This window comes from Strongylocentrotus purpuratus, unplaced genomic scaffold, assembly GCF_000002235.5.
Source record: "Strongylocentrotus purpuratus isolate Spur 01 unplaced genomic scaffold, Spur_5.0 spur5_scaffold_19, whole genome shotgun sequence".
In the NCBI taxonomy this organism is placed as follows: Eukaryota; Metazoa; Echinodermata; class Echinoidea; order Camarodonta; family Strongylocentrotidae; genus Strongylocentrotus; species Strongylocentrotus purpuratus.
The window spans coordinates 25450707-25471754 of NW_022145604.1; the positions used below are offsets into that span (position 1 = coordinate 25450707).

The following is a 21048-nucleotide window of genomic DNA, read 5'->3' on the forward strand; positions in this document are numbered from 1 at the left end:
CCGTGTGTTGTTCAGATGCAAAATTACAAAAATTATGATACAAATTCAAAATCGAGTTGACTCTCTATTTCTTCTTTTTGTGTGGGGAGGCTTATATGGATTACATCTAATCTCATTTCTATGTGTCACTATAAACTGATTGATTATACACTTTTTCTTTTTAAAGAACACCAATTGCTAGAAAAATGGGGGAGGGTTGTTAAGCACCCCCATCCCACACAGACACATCCTCAGAGAACCGTGCTTGAGAAGCACATCATGTACGTTTCTTCACATAAAAGTTTTACTCTCTCTGTTGAATACTCATTATATTCATCATCATATTTTTGGTTGTCTGTTAAGCCTTAAAACTTTCTACCTGCTGGTATCCTGCCAATAAATCCTTATATTTAGCCGCTATATCCAAAAATACGTCCATGTTATCTTGCGACCGAAAAACAACCCCTCCATTACATTCATCTCAAAGAAAAAGGAAGATAATTCTACAGAGGAAAGGTGAACCATTCTTCCCGCCATCCAGACCATACTGACGGAAGTCTAGCAGATCCTTGTTGCCAAGTTGAAAACCTCAAACTCGCAACATTTTCAGTCACATTATTTTTCTTTCACTCTCACAGTAATTCCTCTGCCAAACAAATCTATTCTAAACCAGGGAATTTCTGATAGCAGTTCCCTGCCTAGTCCAGAATCTGGCCTATTTAATTTTGATCTCCACCACACCAACGCTTCCTCTCCCTACTTACTTGCTACCAGTCGATGGTGGCGTGATCATTAAATTAGGACGCCCGCCCGCGCCTCAGGCTGAGCTGGTGAGCATAATTATGAGTTTGTTGATAACGCCACATTCGACAGCTTGAATCAAGTGTGTGTAGGGAATATAAAGGACCGGGCAGATTCTGGACTATTCCCTGCCTGAACAGTCATTTAAAAAAAAAAATCGGGAAAAAAAGGCAAAACACAAAAATGGCCCGTATATTCTGTTAAACTATAAACCCGAAGCAGGGTTTCCACTTTTTTACACAATCGGATGAAAGGAAGTTTGCCTGAGATCTAAGTTTTTCTTTTGTTGAACGTCATTTTAGACACAGGGTCGGGTAGAAATGAATTCGTGGAATACGGATATATTTCTGTTTGTCGCACATTATTTCCAGTTTAGAGCCCCACTGCACTACGTATAGCTACTGGCGCCCTCTATATAGTAAACAATGCCTAATCGTTGACCATTGGTCCCCCATGATCCTCTTTTTTTCTTATGTTAATTGAGAGCTTATTTGATGAGATAACCACCTGTCAGTGACCATGCAGGGAGGTCTACTCCCTCCTGGACAAAATAGTGCGGTGGGGCTGTTACATTCCATATTTTATACGATTCTTTTACACAAAATAGTCACAAAAGTTATTCTCATAGATGCATCTCCACACCGACCAGCGTAGTTCAAAGTTTACGTGTGTACACTGATGCGTAACTTGTCTCCTTAACGGGGGACATATTATCCCCCTAAAGCGTCCATCTCACTGATTTCTATTACAACATCAAAACGGAGGTGGCAGCGGTCTTATCTTGATCTCGACAAACTTGAGGGAGTAGCTATACCCCTTCCAGGAGTTCCAGACCACGCCCTTGGCATAGTCGCTCGTCGGTCCTCCCAGGTAGACACCGTTGAGGTTAGCGGTGTGGCAGCTCGTGTACCACCAGGCACCGGAGTACTCGGACGCGCAGTTACCGCTCCATCGGTCGTTGTCGGCGTCGAAGGTCGAGAACTGGGCGCCGTTGTGAGGACTGAGAGCGTCGCCTGAGAAGTAAAATGTGAAACGGGAGTGGAAAATAATTAACTGAGGTCGTAGCGGCAAGATCATGATGGCAGTGATTGCAAGAAGGAGAGCACTGTGATGTATTGGTGAAGGCTCTCGATTCTCAGGTAGAAAGATCATGGTTTCGATCGTACGTGTGAAAGCTGAGCTCAATTAGCCAGTTCACGGTTGCAGTCTGAGCATGAGCAGATGAAGGTAATTGCGGACAAAATAGTGTAACACACGGAGTCAAAATACTGGATACGCGCTAATGATAGTTATGTACTCATTATTCATTCATACACAAGCAGTGCACTCCATGCTACACAGGTGGAAGTATTCTTTGAAAAGGGGAGACAAAGGCTATTTATGTCGAACCTCCATCGCTGTAGGAGTGATTATTTCATAATGTACAAAGTGGGACCTCTTCATGTTTTGAAGATCTGTTGATAGTCAAGGTCATTTGGGACATGTGCTAACCGTGAACATTAATGTGATGACGATTATGTGAATGAATTTGTCCCGCCCCCCCCCCCCAACTCAGTGTTATTTAAGGTACGTATATGCGTGTTCCCAGCACCCCCCCCCCTCCTTTCTGCCTAAGTCCGGTATGTCAAGACAATACGGGTAGATCTTTTTTCTTTGTCATACGAGCCTTTTCAGCACCCCCACCTTTCAGCAAAAGTCCGGTGCGTAAAGTCAATACGGGCAGATCTTTTTCTTTGTTACGAGCCGGAGATTCTGGGAACACGCTTGCGGTCCCTCCGTTCCCGGAGGGGGGCCGGGGAATTTGTGAAATCTCAAATTTCGAACCCCTGATGAAAGTGAAATCATATACTTTTATATCCCTAGATATTTATACATGCATGGTGTCTCATCATTTGGTAAGTACTATGAATAACATTGGCAAATCATTTTACCTTTGGCAATCTAGCATTCAATTTCTTTTACAAAACAATAAGAAAGGATTTAGTAATCGTTCGTCCAAACAATACCCTTTCACATAGGGTAGGTGCAGGGAATTGGAGACCACAGGGAATTGGAGACCATCGAGCTTGAAACCATCACTGTCTTTCCGTGTTGGCTCCAATATTGCTATAGCGCCATTTGTGCCCTTTAACAACACTACTGCATATATGCAATTCACTTCGAAGACTACAATGTGCTCTTTCTCCGAGAAAATTGGCAAAATTGACCAAGGTAACCAATTTTTATCGTAAAATTTTGCTCTGATATAAAAACACAATTTTCACTGAATTTTGTGGTGTATGCAGATATTTAGGGGTGGCTCTTAAAAAGTAGTTTTACAATGAAGTTTATGAAGTGTGCCAACCATCACAAAAAACTTACGGCCATTGTATGTTGTGAATGGGTGTTGCACAGCACATTGTGAATGGTGTCTGATCAGAAATGTGTGCAGGCAATGGGGGACACCAGGTCCAAAATTTATAATTATTATTATTATTATTATACATTTTATTGGTATATAATGATCGACCAGTAAGTTCATTGGCTGCATATATCTCTTTCAAAAAGTGTTTGAACTAACCATAACAATCCCATTTTCATTCAAATTGTATTTAAAATGTCTTGATTTGTAATTGCCTCTTATTACCTGCACAGGCAGGTAATGAGCGACCTTTGGTGCAGACGTCATTAATAATTGTTATCTTATTAATCAGTAACATCATGCCCACAATTTTGTTACCAAATAAAGAGAAGAAGTTACTGAAGAGAATACAAAACTTTCTGTATGTGTAACATTTTTCATGTTTATGTAAATTATGTAAATGTGCTTAAGGGTCTCCAATTCCCTGCACCTACCCTAATACCAATTGACCGGGTTTACCTGCGGTTGACGACGTGTCGTAACGCCGTACGGTCAGCGTGTAATTTTTAGCCGCGTCGGACACTGATATAAAGCGGTAAACCGTGTGTGCCTCTTCGTATTGAAAGTCCTGTAGGTCGATTCGAACCTCGGTTGGTCCCTGGTGTGTGAGGAGGTGTATCCATTCCAACCCCAGCCAGAACTCCCCGTCCAGAAACCCGAAGCCTTTCGCGTACTCCTGCCAACCGCGGTAGAAGTTGAGGTTGCCGTTGAAACGCCGTTGGATTACCTGCAGTACCATAATATAGAAATAGATTCGATATGCTTGATTGAATGATGAATTAATTGAATTTAATTAATTAAACATCAATTTACAAATAATTTCATTGATCACAAAGTAATTAATCAAGTGATTGACAAATATTTCAAACATCATTCTCATATAATACAGAAACACCGATATATATTAAAATCGATGATATGCTACTAGAGAAGAAAACTAAGTTTAAGTTTTGGGGAGTTTTATATAGATGAAACTTTAACTTCGAATGATCATTTACACCACGTTACAATGTGCATTTCCAAAAGTATTGGAATAATCTCCAAGCTAAAGTTTCTTCTACACCCTGTATTCCTACTATATAATTCGCTAGTTCTCCCGTATATAACATATTGTAATAGTGTATGGGCACATTGTGGTTCGACACAAATTAATTCTACTTTTAAACTGCAAAAGAAAGCCATAAGTATTTGTACAGGTTCGCATTTCTTAGCTCACACTGATCCTTTATTCTATAAACTTAAAACACTAACAATTTTTGATCTGTACACTACTCAAGTAGCAGTTATTATGTTTAAGTACATTAATAATCAACTTCCACCATCCTTTGATTTAGGTTTAATAGTTCTATTCATTCATTTCCTACTCGCATATCTGGAAACTTCCATCTTACATATCCCAAATTATCAATAACCAATAACACACAAATCTTGTTAGACATTCCGGCCCGGACATTTGGAATAATTTTCCAGACAACATTTTATTCATTGTATTTGTTATTGTTCGAATTTGTGTACTTTGAATTTGAATTTGTATCTTTTGAAAACAGAAATAAAATCAATCAAACAAACAAAACAAACTTGTCACAAAACCCAAAGAGATCGGTGGAAGACGAAGCATGCCACTAAAATGCTAAAACGGCCAACTTTCTGTGACTTGTACGACCGACTTACAGTTTGAACTGAAAGAGTATGTAATTTTTCACAATAATACACTAGTTACTCCTTACCAAGAATTCATAGTGTTATTTTTAATATTCCATAGATGAGCCCTTGTGGTCACCACGCCCCACTCCCCCTCGGTAAAGGGTAGGAGAATGGGAAGAGAAAAAGAGGAGTAGCAATATCATGTCCCCTGAAAAATTATTTCACCCCGCGGAAATTTATTTTCCCCTACCCCCCCCCCCCCCCCCTCCAAAAATACTAATAATTAATATATTGGTAAATAAATAACTAAATAAATAAATAAATTAATAAAATAATAAATATATAAAAAATATGAAGAATGAACAAATGCAGAGATTAAAAAAACTAAGTGACTTTAGGATACGGGAGAGGGCTGGCAGGATTCCCGAATTCATGTTTTCTAGGGGAACCCTCGCCCCTCTTCTTCCAACCACTCTGGATACGCCCTTGCTATACAATACGTAATCCTTACCGTCCATCCTCCGCCGTCCCTCTGTTGATCACAGTAAACCTCTCTCTTGCTACAGCTCTCCAGGTCAGATACATAGATGGTATATACACCGTCTCGACCTCCACCGAAATCTAAGATGTCTTTACAGTTCTTGGCCAATGGCACCGGAACTGCAATTAGTAAGAAAATGAAAGGAACAAAATTACTTTGTTAATAGGGCGAGGTTAAATTTACTAAGGTTCAATAATTTTGTATAAATCGTCCTTGTTTTCACGAAGTGACGGTAGTGAGGAAAATCGTAACGCAAAGTGAATGCAATTTTTTTTCACTATCGTCACTTCGTGAAAACAGCGACGAAATGTGATCTAATGAAAATACATTGTTTTATTATCCTTTGTTTTTCTCTTCCAATAGCTTTTCTGCTTACTGTATTCATCCCTGATCCCCTCTCTCGCTCTCTCTCTCTTTCTCCTCACACTCTGTCTCTCCTCTTTTTCTCTCTCTCTCTCTCTCTCTCTCTCTCTTTCTCTCTCTCTCTCTCTCTCTCTATTCACCCTCTCCCTCTTTCTATCTTTCTCTCTCCCTCTTTCTCTCCCTCCCTATTTATCTTTCACGTCCCCTTCTCCTCCCTTCTCTCTTTCTGCCTCCCCTCCTTATCTCCCCCTCTCCCCTTTTTCGCTCTCTTTTTCACTCTCTATCCCCTCTCTATCTCCCGCCCCTCCCTAAACCTTTAACTAACTGATTATATATCGCGTCTAGTATGCATGCGTAGGTCAGAGACGGAATATGCCCCTCCTCTTTTCAAACTGAATTTTAGGGATACGCCACTGACTTCTGTCATTATACCACCCCCCCCCCCTTTAGGAGTAACTGCTTGTCGCATAAGTGACACCCCTCAGGGAGTAAATTTACTCCCCAATGTAGAGAGTAAATTACTTTTTTTTTTATAAGAAGGTGAAATTTGCATCCAATGGTGCTCATTTAACACCTTTTGGTTCCATTTTCATGAAAAATGGGTTCAAATTTACACCCGTGGGGTTGAAATTTATACCCTTTATGATCGATTCCACACCCTGTGGGGAGTAAATCTACACCCTTTTTATGCACAACATCAACCAATAAGCCAGTTCACGATTGCCGTCTGAGCATGAGCAGATAAAGGTCATTGCAGAACAAATTTTGAAATACACGGAGACGAAATACTGGATACGTGGTCATGAAAGTTATGTAATCATTATTCATTCATGCACATTCAGTGCACTCCATGATATATAGGTCGAAATATTCTTTGAAAAGGGGAAACAAAGGCTATTTATGTAGCACCTCCATCGCTGTAGGAGTGATTATTTCACAATGTACAAAGTGGGACCTCTTCATGTTTTGAAGATCTGTGGATATTCGGGGTCATTGCAGTAATGTGCTAACCGTGAACTGGTCTATTGGTCATCCCTCGAGCAATCAATCGTCCATGCTTCGTAATCACCTAACAGTCACTGATTCTCACCCTTTTGTCTACGTTCCACTGCTCTAAAGAAATCAGACCAGAATGTCGAGTTATATGTTGAAAGGCTTTAATGCTCAGCTAAACAACAATTAGTGTGAACTCAACATAAGTGCAGACTGTAAGAACTAACTTATGGCTGGAGTTATCGGTTCAAATGTAATGGAATTACTTAAACACACAATCCAGCCTAACCAAATTTCTTCCCTTTACTTACACGTATAAGAAGACAATTATGTACTAGTTAATAAAACAAAACTTCTGATAATTTCATTAAATTATGAAATACAACCCTCGGTACAACCCCTTATTCTTGATTGGATAACTTTCACACAAATAATATGCCCAAATGAACCATGATAATTCCCCTAACATGACTAAAATATGTGAATTATGCTTTAAAAAAAAAATCATTTGGCAGTCCCTATATTGACACGATGCGCCATTGCTGTAGCGCATGCGCATATGCACTGACTAATCAGAGCTCGTCTGACTAACATAGGGTGTAAAATATCATTCCTCAAATATACACCTTTGCGTATTTCCGTGTTTTACTCCCTAAAAGGTGTAAAAGCGGCGCCCTATTTTTCCAATTTCGTTTTACTCCCCAAGAACACCTTTCATTTCTCTGTGTGTACAACCACTAACGTCGCTAGCTAGAGAGGGGCACTGGAGATGGTGCACAAGGCGTGTGTAAACAATGAATCCAGTGACCAGAGACATAAATACGTTCTGATACTTTTAGGCATCTTTGTAATAATGCAGATTATATTTTCGCACTGGAGAGATGGATGATTTCATTGTAAGTTCATAATATCTATCTCTGAAATTTCAATTTTTAATGAAATTCCATAAAGTCCAGAATCCGTGTTTTCAATATGTTCGAAACGCGGGCATTTAGAAATACCGCGCATAGGTCCTTCTGGGAGTGACTTATTGAAAACTCTAATTTCATCTTTCACACTGTCTCATCATGGGTTGCCAAGGGTGACGAAGATAATTGAAATGACAGGAAACCTGTGGTTTGTCTGATATCCTGAGAGAGTGGTGAAAACATGTCCCCCTCCCAACTATCACGACAGAGATGGATTCACAGGTGTTTTCATTTCTCTTTCCCCCATGATGTTTGAGTGAACTTCACCTCTTAAACACCTATCATTGGTGTATAGCGTGGGTTAAGGCATAAAGGGGGGTGCTGGTTTAATGGGGACAACGACCTTAAAATGAGCATGATAAAAATCTGCAAGGCTGGTAGTTATATAGGAGAAAGATGGGAGAAGATGTGGGAAGGGGTCTGTATTTTTTCACGTCCTTCCCCTCTCCCTTTTCCGTATCCTTTCTCCCTGTCTCCTTTACGAGCTATGCAATAGAAGGGGGGTATGTGCCCCCGTGCCACCCCGCACAACTACGCCTGCCTCCTCTCATTAACTTATAGGTTCATCGTCGATCAGGAAAAAAAAAGAAAAGGAAATGTTCCCTCTCCAACTATTCTTTCTTTGGGTGAACTTCAACTCTGCAGGGCCCCGTCTTAAAAACAGTTGCGTTTAATCGCAACTTTATTTGCGATTGATATCAGTCGCAACTATATACACTGTTGGTCATAATGGTGGAATAATTATTTTTACCCCAATTTATGGAATGATTTTTGACGATGATTCATTCCTAATAGATTTAGATATTAGTATACATTTTCAGATTTTATTGAATAATAATTTGTGAGTGTTCATTTTGCGTGACTGCTAAAGCGCGTGTATGCTAATCACCTAGGGGACCTACGTCCTCAAGTCATAACTGTCAGTAATGAGGATTAATGCCTCATAAATTAAGGGCACTTGTATAGCTGATCGACACGGTTTTGATCCTGGGGGCTCCCAGTAACGAGGCCATTGCTTAGCCACTGAATCATAACTGTACGCAGCGGGGGCTAGGGTACGTCGCCGCCCCCCCCCCAATACAAAATAAGAAGAAGAAGCAGTAAAATATCAATAATTCATTGCATTTTGCCCCGACCCCTAACATTAAGAAATCCTCTGTGTGGGCATGCCTTGAACCATAATGCATGGCCCTACAGAGAAATAATTAGGAGACTGCTAATGTGTAATTGATTACATGACTTGCTGTAGATTCGGATCAATCGCAACTCTTTATGAGACGGGGCCCTGGTAATATGGACCATGAGCAAAAATACCTGTTGCCATGGGAACTACATCACAAATTACAGTAGAAGTCACGTGAGTTTCATCTCGGATCTCATTTAGGATTGACGAGGATAAGATGAAATATATAGCTGCATGAGATCTTATTAATGTTAGAACTTTTGTATGTAAAAAAAGGCTAGGTGGATTTTGACACGGAAAGAAATGATAAGTATGACTTTTGATATTAATTGTGACTGATTGATTGTGATACAAGGCTTACAAAAATCGACTAATCGACATAATTGACTTATTAAGTGTTTAGGTACACGGAAATAGATCAAGTATTACTATTCTTAATTAATTTTATTATGATATAACGATTTGCGATGGACTTGACAAATGTATTACTATACACAATAAATTAACTCCAGTAAAATCCAAGAAGGGTCAACGTTTAAATACCAATTTCGAACAGATCGATATTAGTATTTAAACACAAACCAAACTCTCCAAACGTGTTTTGTCCAATAAGATATTGCGTATAAACGTAATCAACGAAAAAAGAAGACATTAATTGAAGCAATGAAACTGCTTAATTACCTGAACTGCCTCCGTAGCTGACGCTTTGCTTGCAACACAGATCCGTTCGTCTCGGCGGTGGCCTGGGACCAACACCAGTGGTTGCACCCCGCCAGTACGGCCCCGTGCCTCGTCCACCGGGTCCACCCCATTGCGCCGCTGCTTTACTGAGACAAGCAAGTACTGATACTACAAAAATGTTGAATTTCACCACACTCCCCATAACCGTTTCTGTTCCTATAAAACTTCGATCACACATACACAAGTTATAATTGTTGTGAACGAAATCCTTAGCACCATCTTAGACGAAAAGCATGTTACTTGCGAAATTAAAGTTTATATTCTCTTTGATTAAATCAACCGAATTCGAGCTATCTTTGGTGACTGATCTTGGTGCGTACTTGAACCCATGACTCAGCGAAAGGGGATATTCTAAATTACCTAGCCGAGTTTATGAACCAACCGATTTATTAGACAAACATGGAGTACAACTCGAAGGGCACTTGAAATAAAGAAAGTTTGTTTTATCAACCCAATCTACCAATGATTAGAACATCTTTATTTTAATATTATTATCAATTCTTTTCTTCTGCAAAAAGATAGAAGCAAAGATAGCGTAGAGGTACCGACGCAAAAAAGAAGAAGACAGGACATAAACAAACATTTAGTAAGAGGGAGATATCCAGAGAGAGGGATAAATAGGTAGACAGAGAAAGATATGTAAGAGGAGGAGAGATCGAGAGAGAGAGAGAGAGAGAGAGAAGGGAGGGAGAAAGGGGGAGTGAGGAAGAAAGACAAAGAGCGAAAGGGAGAAGGAGGGCGAGAGTGAGGGAGAGAGACAGAAAGATAAAGAGAGAGAGAGGGGGAGTACGAAAGACAGATAGAGTGGGAGAGAGAGACAGACAGAAAGAGAGAGAGAGAGAGAGAGAGAGAGATAGAGAGAGAGAGAGAGAGTCGGAGAAAGGACAAAATTTCGTAGTAATCAAATATAAAATTATTTAGAAAATAAAATGAATACAACAAAACAGTGGAAGAAAATAAAAGATTAACCGATATCTGTAATATTCATACGTGGAGGATTAGTAGGGATAATCTTACAGACAAAATGTAGAATAGAAAATATCTTTCAAATAGTGGGGCGTGGAGCAATTAAACTTATTGGGATGACAGGTTTCTTAAGCCTAGCTTTAATTGGATAAAGCTATCAGGCAATACAAAGTATTACATTGACTAAAGATTGCAAGATACTTTTAGAATGATTGTGAAATGAATCCAAAGTATTATTGCTTGATGGATTATGCTGCAGCACCTATGATCTTTATTCTGTCTGTAGACGTGGGGTAAACTGCGGAAAAAATCTCGGTGGAGGGGAAGGGGAGGAAATAAAGAAGGGGGGGGGGTAGAGAATTTTTTTTCTTTATACCCTGCATGCGCGATTTTCTCTTTCTTCGTTCCTGTTTCTTTCCCTCCCTCTCGCTCTCTTTCTCGTTCTGTATGGTCCGCCTCTCCCTTCCCCTCATTTCATTTCATTTTACTTCAAGACGGAGACAATTGCTCCACATCTACTCTCTCTCTCTCTCACACTCTTTCTCTCCCTCCCGCATTTAGCCATCCCCTCTATCCCTCCCCCTCCCTCCCTCCTATTCTCACACTTACTCAATAACTACCTATTCCCTATCTTCTACTTCCCTTTCCATTCCACCTCCCCTTCTCTCTTTCTCTCACCCTTTCCATTCCACCTCCCCTTCTCTCTTTCTCTCACCCTTTCCATTCCACCTCCCCTTCTCTCTTTCTCTCACCCTTTCCATTCCACCTCCCCTTCTCTCTTTCTCTCACCCTTTCCTATTTCACCTATATTGATTTCTTACCCCTCTCTTCTTCTTCACTTTACGTTTCCCACGCACCCATTCTCACCCTCGACTTTAAAACAAGGTATAATCAACCTTTTCCTAATTAATTAGGTATCATCAATAAACTAATTGTGTTCTCAGACGTCTGGTCATTTGTTGACCCTAGATGGTATAGTAAAAAACAAATGAAATTGAAGTGTATACACTTTTACCATTTTCTGTCAACAATCTTAACAATCATGCAATGTTTAATGGGAAATATCCCCCCCCCCGTCTATCCGAAATATTATTATTCAATATTCTATTATATATGAGATGTTTTAACCGAATAAAAAAACTTTAAACAAAAAAAAATTATTATTAAACACATGGTTGTTTTTGTGTTATTATTTACATTATAATTATCATCATTATCATCATTATTATCATTATCATTATTATTGTTTTCATTTTTAATAATATCTATATCATCATTATTATTATCATTATTATCATAATCATCATCATCATCACCATCATCATCATCATTAATATTATCAGTAGCATACCATTATCAAGAATGTTCTGAAAGAAATTATCAAAAGAAATATAAAATAGTTCTTTGCTGTAGGCATGAATGACATAGATATAGGCCTATCTAATTCGATTGGCTGGAAGTCTTTAATTGAGTACGGAAAATGCCGTCGGGTCGCTGTTTGTAAACGCACAATATTGACAAGATAATTGCGTATGGCATTCTCCATAAGCCCACCGGTAACGAAACACGTAGATCATGTAAACAAAGTGATAACGACATAATCACGCGAATATCCCCTCATGGTTTACTCGTGAGAGCACTAGCTGCATGGGTTTTCCTTTTCTTTTTCTTTTTTCTTTTTTTTACTGTGGTGTATCTCAATCATCTCACTCCCATTGCGTAGATTTATTTAGTCGGTGTGATCAGGAAAAACTTCATTTTACTCAGGGGCACAAGGGCAGATCTAGGATTTTGAAATGATGGAGGGGGAGGGGCGAAATTCCAAAGAGAAGATTTGATAAGACCCGGGACCCCCCCCCCCCCCTCCAAAACAAGAATTACATTGTAAGGTTGTCATCTACTGAAAAGTAAGTCAACACAAACAAGTTATCAGAATTTAAAATGCCATTGTGGGCTAAAATTTGAAACGTGTCCACAAACACTACGTCACAGTCATTGCCAGATAGAGTTCAAATTGGGACACTAACCCCCTCCCTCCCCCTCCCCTAAAAAATAGATGGATAATGATCATAACAATGATAATAAGATAAAATAACAATCAATAATAACAACAAATAAACAAACAAACAAAACAAAACAATAAAGAGAATCGACTATTGATATTTGTACGTAAATACCAAGCTCAATTTCCCCCTACATTATCATGAGTTCAAACACACACGTCGTTTTCTTGAGCATGACAATTCATTTAAACGAACAGAGATATAAGTTACTAAATGCCTTTCTTCCTCGATCGGCTCTATGTTTAGTCCTAATATCTGTGTTAATTCACCATTCTCTCACCACATGCTGACTCATATCTAGTGTCAATATACTGGTACCCAAAAGCTATTATTAGTGGATACCACGATTTAAAGGTAGCGTTGAGCTCTGGGCCCCGTCTCTTAAAGAGTTGCGATGGTTCCAAATCAATCGCAAGTCCTTCAATCAATCGCAAGTTTGCAGTCCCTTATCTCTTATGCACAATGCTGCGATTAATCGCAACCGTTTATAAAACGAGGCCCTGGAATTACTAAAATTAATAACTCACACAGCCAACGAATTTAGGCAGAATATTATAACAATTGTAAGTGATTAAATCATATCTGAGTATCTTGACGGATGAATTTTCAAAGCAGATGATGTATTCTCTTGTAGTTTTATAATATTTATTATAAATTTCGTAGGCCAATACACTTCCTGTATTTATTATAATCACATCCCAAGAAAGTTTACCCTGGACGTTATAAAAACTATTTGCAAATCATACTTGTAGATTGAATATATTCATAATAAAATGTATACTTTGACAGAATTAAGCATTAAGGACAGGAAGAAGAGAATATAAGAATATTTATAGGGACGATATAATAAATTATCCGAATAAAGGGAAGAATTATTTAATTCTTCTTTATTGTTAAAGGTATTACAAAGTTTTGGTATGGGGTCATAAATTTGGTTGAAATGAACATATTGGAAGCATTTGCGATTCTTCAATATTAAGTGATCGTTGTCGCTGTTGAAATCAAGTCTAGTTATGAAATTGTAAATAATAAACTCTTAATGTTTTTAGCTCCCTCTCAACGTAAAAAAAATCAATTAAGCTATAAAACAATCTATCCTGACTAAAATCGACCGATTAGATATTCCCGTCTGGAAATTATATATCACAACTATATATTCTGAAATTGTCATGGTCGCAGCTACCATTGTACGGCCGTAGGCGCTATTTGAAATTTATCAATATTTACCGGGAGCACCGGTACATTTTTATATTGCAATTTTTCTCAAAAGCAGAGGGGTTTTAGAAGCTAAATTTTCTAGTGCTTATAATATGTCCACAGGGGCATCCAAATATATCAAAATTGTAAAGAATCACTATTCACCCAATTTTCAAATTTTCCCAAAACTTTGTAATACCTTTAACATACAATTTTGTGTTTCCGTTGTTATAGTGTTAAGAATTAAACATTGTTTATCTTCTGGTATTGTATGAAAAATGGGACAATGAGCATAATTTAGGTTAATGTTTGCATGACGGATAATGACAATCATCATTTCAATACGGGTTTGCAAAAAAATACATGCATAAACATGCACACAATCATGAGATAATGCATGACGACATATTTGATGAATAACTCTACACAAGGTTTATTTTTAAGACTGATTTACTCGTGATCTTTCTATAAACTATATAACATAGCGGCCTGCTGATTGGTCGAGCACCGTGTGCGTCAGCCAATAGGCCTTGTGCGTTACTGTTCCAATTATCGATCGAATTTTTGACCGCTGCGCCGGTCCTCCCGTAGAGTATAAAACACGCTTGCTTACACTAGTTTTTATCACCTGACGAGATGTTGCAGCGGCGCACGAATCCTTATTGACCAAATTGCGAGACAAACGAATATCACTACCGATATTATTTTCGATACATGTATGTATTTTGGGATAAAAGTATTGCGCTTTCTATGCAAAGCGTATAATTAGGCATGAGGTACATTAACATGCAATGTAATTGATTGATTCACTTCACTTGATGATTCTTTTGCTAATGTTGCAACGGCATATCCAACATAGAAAGGAGTTGGCACCCCTATCCATATTATAGCACATGGGGAAAAGCTCACTAAACAGGCATCCCCTACAAACAGGATTACATTTTATTCTTCTTGTAATATGATGTCAATCTTAGGATTAAATGTGATTATTCCTAATTAACCTGAGAATGGTAATTCATTATTTTTAAGATCGTATAGAAGTTCCTTTAACTCTTTGAAGTTAGCATGCAAGTAACAATTTCGAAAGGGGCGTCGTAATATGAGGGAGTGGGTGGAGGAGGTGTCCGACACTGTCTTGTCGAAAACTCAGGCAATTGAGAAATCTGAGGACCCTTTGGATATTTTTGAAGGTTGAAAGACGCCCAACATCAAGGGTGCGCAACGATCTCCTGTATTAAAGTCAACTGATCCGCCCTTTCTCCGTTCCACAACCCCACATGGTTCTCTTGGACCATCAACTCAACCAATGTCTCATCAAGGCAGTGACGTACGCCATGGTGAAGGTCCTGACGTTGAGGGCGCTCCGGTATCTTGCGGGGACTGTTCTTACTAGTTGGATAAAATACAATGAGGATGTGACGCGGGGTCGTAGTATCCTTTTCCCCCTCTCCCTTATGTTTTCACAATTTTCCTATTTTTTCGCCATACGATAGCTCTGGTCACTTCGACACTCATAGCGGTCCCTTTATCCGCTCTACCTAACCGGATGTCTCCCTAGATCATCGGTCGAATTTTCATCTCCACATAGGGAAAAAACGCTCGGCGTACGCCGCGGTTCCAGGCCACACCCGCGGTTCGCCTCTTCGCACCGATACCCACGAACCGGTAGTCCATGTTGAGGTTAGACGTGAAACAGTCGTTGCTATGGTACCACCAGCCGCCGCCATTTTGGCGGGCGCAGTTGGTAGTGGGCATCCCGTCGTTATCGCGGTCAAAGGTCGAGAAGGGGATGTTGTTGTGTTGACTAAGACCATCACCTGTTAATGACGATTAGAAAATAGAAATGCTTAGTACTGTAGATTTGTTTTTAATTCGTCAGTTGTCAATACATTTTGATGAGTCGGGACGATAAATAAATCTTTCCCATGAAATCATAAAGAATACGTGAAGCATAAGCGATCACTTAGGCTTAAAATAACTCTAATGTATCAAGGAATTTCTTTTTTAAATGAACATTCTGTTTCAAGTTTCCAACACTACTCTCTCTCTCTCTCTCTCTCCCTCTCCCCTCTCTTACTCTCTCTTTAATTAAGCTTAAGTTCAACTCATTAATAATAATTAAACGTTGTAACCGGGAAAGAAAAAAATATTACCTCCATTAGAATTCGGATCCATTTCGCTAATTTTCATTGTGTAATTCCCCGTCTCATCATTCAGCGCGAAAGTCCAATATCTAAAAATACAATAACGAGATGATGGTAAAAGAAAGTAATATAATCAATACAATGTCGTGTATTATCCCTGGTATTATGAAAGGATCAACAAATATTATTGGTGATTGTGATCCTGAATTATAAAGAAATTAAAGGTACTATGTCCCATTTGCAGGCCAAAAAAATGAAAAAGTTAAATTCCAACTGCATTTGAAAGATAATACTAATTTAGAACTTCCCTAAAAAAGGTGGGGCTTGAAAATATCTTCAAGTGGGAAAATAACGACTATTAGTTGTCAAATCGACTTTAGGGCTATAGAGCCCAAAAGTAATAGTCTTGATTTTCAGACAATTGTACCGAATGGTCATACGTTTACGTATACATTCTGATCGACGAGGAAGTGATAGTTTGCCATCGCCTGAAACCAAAAGGTGATTATTTGCTTTATATTCCACATCTAAAACAATTTAACTACAAAAAGAAAAGGACGTGTATGCATCTACATGAAAGACACCAGGCCCAAATTCTCACCAAAAAAGTTAAAAGTTTAACCAAACCCCTTGAGGGTACGGTGCGCGCATGTGTTTGCTTAATTGCGCTTATTGGTAATGTGCGCTTAATTACGCCTGTTTTAGTGCGCATTTGGATAATCTTCAGTGAAAGTGCGTTGTCCTGTGTAGATAGTACCTCTATCTTTAGTGAAAGTGCGTTGCACTGTGTAGATAGTAGCGAAGTAGCGAATAGTGTAACGAACTTTTTGCTTCTCCCATCAATAATGAGCGAACTATTTTTCATCACGTGATTTACTTTTGACCAATCGTAGAGCAAGATTCTTATATGTGGAATATAATCATCAATATTCATGATACGCACGCACACAGAATCTGGTGCGATAATTTATCAAATATGAGATTTCATACAAAAATTACAAATGCAAAGCTAAGTTTACTTTAAATAAGTGACATTGCGACAAAATCGGGAGACTTACCGTAAACGAATGACTACCCAGTTCGTAACTTGTCCATAATCATTGCGACATACTGGTTAATTTAGTCCAGAATCTGGCCGATTTAATTTTGAATTTGATCTCTACCTCACCGTATAACAACGCAAATATTCATATATTCAAATATTAATATGCATTCTAGGATGGCTGGCTTACAGGAAAAACGACGCTGGCGGGAGCCCCCCCCCCCCCCCCGATTAACCGGCGTGCATCTAGACGTTGAGGGACAATGGCATCATGACAAAACAGGGGCACATACTCCGTGAATAAACTACAAAATAAATAAAATCATTGATAAGGGAAGGTATGAGGGGGGGGGGGAGGGGGAGGGGGCTGGCTTTTTTCCCCCTTCATGTTCCAATTCCCATTTACATCTCCTCTGTTCTCCCCCTCCCCCATTTACCATTGATTGGTGAGGACATGTTCCTCTTGTTCTCGCCCGTAGCCAAATGTGATAAATCTCATTAATACGAGGCAGAATCCAAAACTATGTGTCTATAGTATACCTAACATTCTCGATCACATAATAGTTATTTAAAGATTTCTCACTTTTATTTTCCAAGTTATTTATCAAATTCTTAAACAAAAGGGGAATGCTCAATGCCTCTTACTTGGTAAAGATCTCTGTCCACTGGGAGTCCCTCAGTTCGATTCTCAGCTCGTGTCTTCTCTGCATGGAGATTCGGTAAATCCAGTCCAATCCTAAAAAGAACTCGCCCTGTAGATTGCCGAAACCTCGTACGTAATCAGCCCAGGGGCGGTTGAAGTTCTCACGCCCTCCCCAGCGCCTCTGGATAACCTGAAGAAAATGATCATATTAATAATGATAATAATAATAATGGTAATGATAATAATAACATTACTACTAGTAAAATGATAATAATAATACATGCTACAATAATAATAGTAGTAATAATAATAATAATAATAATAATAATGATAATAATAATAATAATAATAATAATAATAATAAAAATGATGACGATGATGAAGATGATGATGATGATGATGATGATGGAAAGAGGGGTCTAGGAAAGAAGGGAGTTCAGCTAGACATGCAGGACATGGAAGTGGTGGATCCATGATTCACCTGCGGGGCGGAGGGGGGGGGGGGGGGGACGGGGCTACACAAGCGGAAAAATCACTGCCAACTAAGTTAATATACAGAGTTCTCACATTTTCTTTAAACGTAGGCTTTACTACTTCAGCCAGAATGGATTAGACCACACAGCGAGCTATCGAGGTCACTGTGACAGGTGGCTATCTCATTAACTCAGCTCTCATTTAACATAAGAAAAAGAGGATCATGGGGGACCAACAGGCACCGATTTGGGAAGTTTTCACTATAGAGGGAGCAAGTAGCTACAAGTAGGACAGTGTACCTTTAAGTGTCCTTATAATCCGAATTGTATGGCACGAAAAAAACATAGACAATCAAAACAAATTGTGAAGATTCGACATTCCATTAATCAATTATTATTTTTGTAAATGACCAACAATTTTAACTGAATGGAAAAACACCAAAAAACATCATTGAGGTCCCTGCAAATAAATTTAAAGGCAGGCAGGCCTGATCTAAGATTGTAAAAAGGAAAAAAAAAAGGGAAAGATATTCCAGACATGATTTTTCTTTCACAAGAATATAATTCTGGAATCTCACCGGCCTCCTAGAGTCACTTGAAGGGGAGGGGGGGGGGGGGTAGGATGTAAACAGGGCTTGATATTCTCTTTCTTACTTAACCCTCCCCCTTCCCATTTTTCCTTCTTTTTCTCACTAGCGGGTGGCCCCATAGATACGCCCACATATTATGTATAGCTATGTATGCTTACTGTCCACCCCCCGCCATCTTGCTGCTGCTCGCAGAAAACGTCTTTTCTTCCACATTTGTTGATATCAGAAACAAAGATGGTGTAGACCGCGTCGTGCCCGCCGCCAAATTCCCGGATGTCGAAGCAGGTCTTGGGAAGGGGCAAGGGCGCTTCATATAATGAGACAAAGAGAGGATGAAAATAAATATTATGTTCGACCACATCATCGGCTGCTTAAAGGGAAAGTCCACCCCAAAATAAGTTTGTTTCGATAGAGGCAGAATAATAAGAAAATCAGGTGAGTGAAAGTTTGAGCAAATTCTGAATGAAAATAAGAAAGTTATGAATTATTGAAGTTGTGATCAATCAAATACAAATTAGCAACTATGTGACTTATTATACGAGCTCTCCTTCATTTGCTTTTGCATAATATTCCATAAAATCATGTTTTCTTCGTTATTGATGACGGAATATATATTGGTTCCTTGCAGGGGGAGTATAGAAACATATTTGCAATTATTATATTTAGGGTGCATGTATGGTTGAAATTTTTCTTGAGGGAAAATGAAAATTTTAGATTTTTTTTAGTACTGAGCAAATGGAAGTTGAGCTAGCTTGATACGTCATAGAGTTGCCAATTTGTGTTTGATTGATCACAACTTCAAAAATCCTAACTTCCTTATGTTTAATCGGAATTTGCTCAAACTTTCACTGACTTGTTTCTCTCATTTTTCTACTCCTATTAAAACTAACTTAATTTCAGGGTGGACTTCCCCTTTAACTTTTCATTTACACATACAATATGGATATAGACGAGTGTTAAGCATTGTAAAGAAAAAATACGATAATGTAAAAAAAAAAAAAAAAGTCACCAGTTATGGGGCAATGGTCAACGAGGTGGAATTTGAATTTTTACATTTCGTTTAGTTATTGTTAACGTCATAATTGAAAGTTACCATTTCACTACTGTCAGTGACTGTATTATGCTAGCTCCACTGGCATACATTTTGAAACTTGAATGTCGGTATCACGGACGTGTGCCCAGCCATTGAGCTGACGATTGCTTCATTGAGGGAGGAGGGAGGGAGGGGGTGGGGGGGGGGGGGGGGGGTCACTGGTCAATGTTCATTGAAAACAAATGTACAAAAAAGACATTGAATGAAGGCATGGTGTGGGAAGGGTCCTAGCATATTTGAAAGTTTCTCCCCTCTCTCGCTCTCCCTGTCTCTCTCTCTCTCTCTGTCTCTCTTACTACTATTCCCTCCTCTTCGATTGGGGGCTAAGCCACTGTCTCTATAAAACTGGTCTATTTACCAAACAATAAATTTCATACTTACTTGTGCCAGCGACTCCCCCGAATCCGCTCGTTCCACAACAAGGGTCGTCAATGGGTGATCCAACCAATTCATCACCCAGCAGCCATATTCCTTCACACCTTGCCCATAACAGAGTCAGAAGAACACCAACGACATTGCCAAAAAATGAATCCATGTTGCTTCATTCAAGCTTTGAACCTGAGTGGCGACGACTTCTTGTATTGTGACGTCAAATGTGCACTGTGAAGTTACGAATACCGCCTGGCGTATGGGAATCCGGTGAGGTCGTGTTTTCACAGACCTTACCTGCTAGAAGATGTTCCTCAGACTATATCTGCGGGGGGGGGGGGGGGTAACTAATCACGTCGAGCGCGCGGGGCATTATAGTATTCGGCACTCACAGATTCGACGCATTATGATGTATTTGATTGGTAAACTAGTAGTGTTAAATAGAAATTAAGATGACATATTATAAGACATGGAATGAACTATCGACGAAACGAAGGATGGATTTTGTTTAATGCTCAAGTTCACATAACAGGCCTAGCTGAGAACATGGTATTAACTTGACAAACTACATGTATCAGGTGATTAATCTAGTAGTTAGAAATTAACGCTCTTCGTCGCTTTCTACTGGGCATATACATTATAGACCTGAAAGAATAACAATGTTTTGTCAGACTTCCATGATTACAGTAAAAAATGAATGCATTGATAGGGAGGTGTGAATGGCAAATTAAGTTTCTCGCAGACTATAGACACCATGTGCACTTCGCAAGGCATTCTTGCCTCAGCGTTGATGACCTCATAGTCATAGCGTCATTACAAGCTTGACAGGATGTGTAAATTTAATACAGAGGAAA

At 39.1% G+C, this 21048-nt stretch overlaps 2 protein-coding genes across 2 annotated transcripts; both read right to left on the minus strand.

Moving 5' to 3' along the window:
• Positions 1-1497: 1497 nt before the first annotated feature.
• On the minus strand, positions 1498-9860 carry LOC115926154 (microfibril-associated glycoprotein 4-like). The gene is made up of 4 exons (XM_030990686.1): positions 9555-9860; positions 5337-5485; positions 3641-3908; positions 1498-1793 (listed from the first exon to the last, which is right to left on the minus strand). Exons 1-4 carry the CDS (start codon positions 9790-9792, stop codon positions 1534-1536), a joined length of 915 nt encoding a protein of 304 aa, XP_030846546.1. The 5' UTR covers positions 9793-9860; the 3' UTR covers positions 1498-1533.
• Positions 9861-14248: 4388 nt separating this feature from the next.
• Positions 14249-20506, minus strand: LOC115926155 (ficolin-1-like). The gene is made up of 5 exons (XM_030990687.1): positions 20207-20506; positions 18891-19039; positions 17672-17859; positions 15994-16073; positions 14249-15657 (listed from the first exon to the last, which is right to left on the minus strand). Exons 1-5 carry the CDS (start codon positions 20358-20360, stop codon positions 15395-15397), a joined length of 834 nt encoding a protein of 277 aa, XP_030846547.1. The 5' UTR covers positions 20361-20506; the 3' UTR covers positions 14249-15394.
• Positions 20507-21048: the final 542 nt, after the last annotated feature.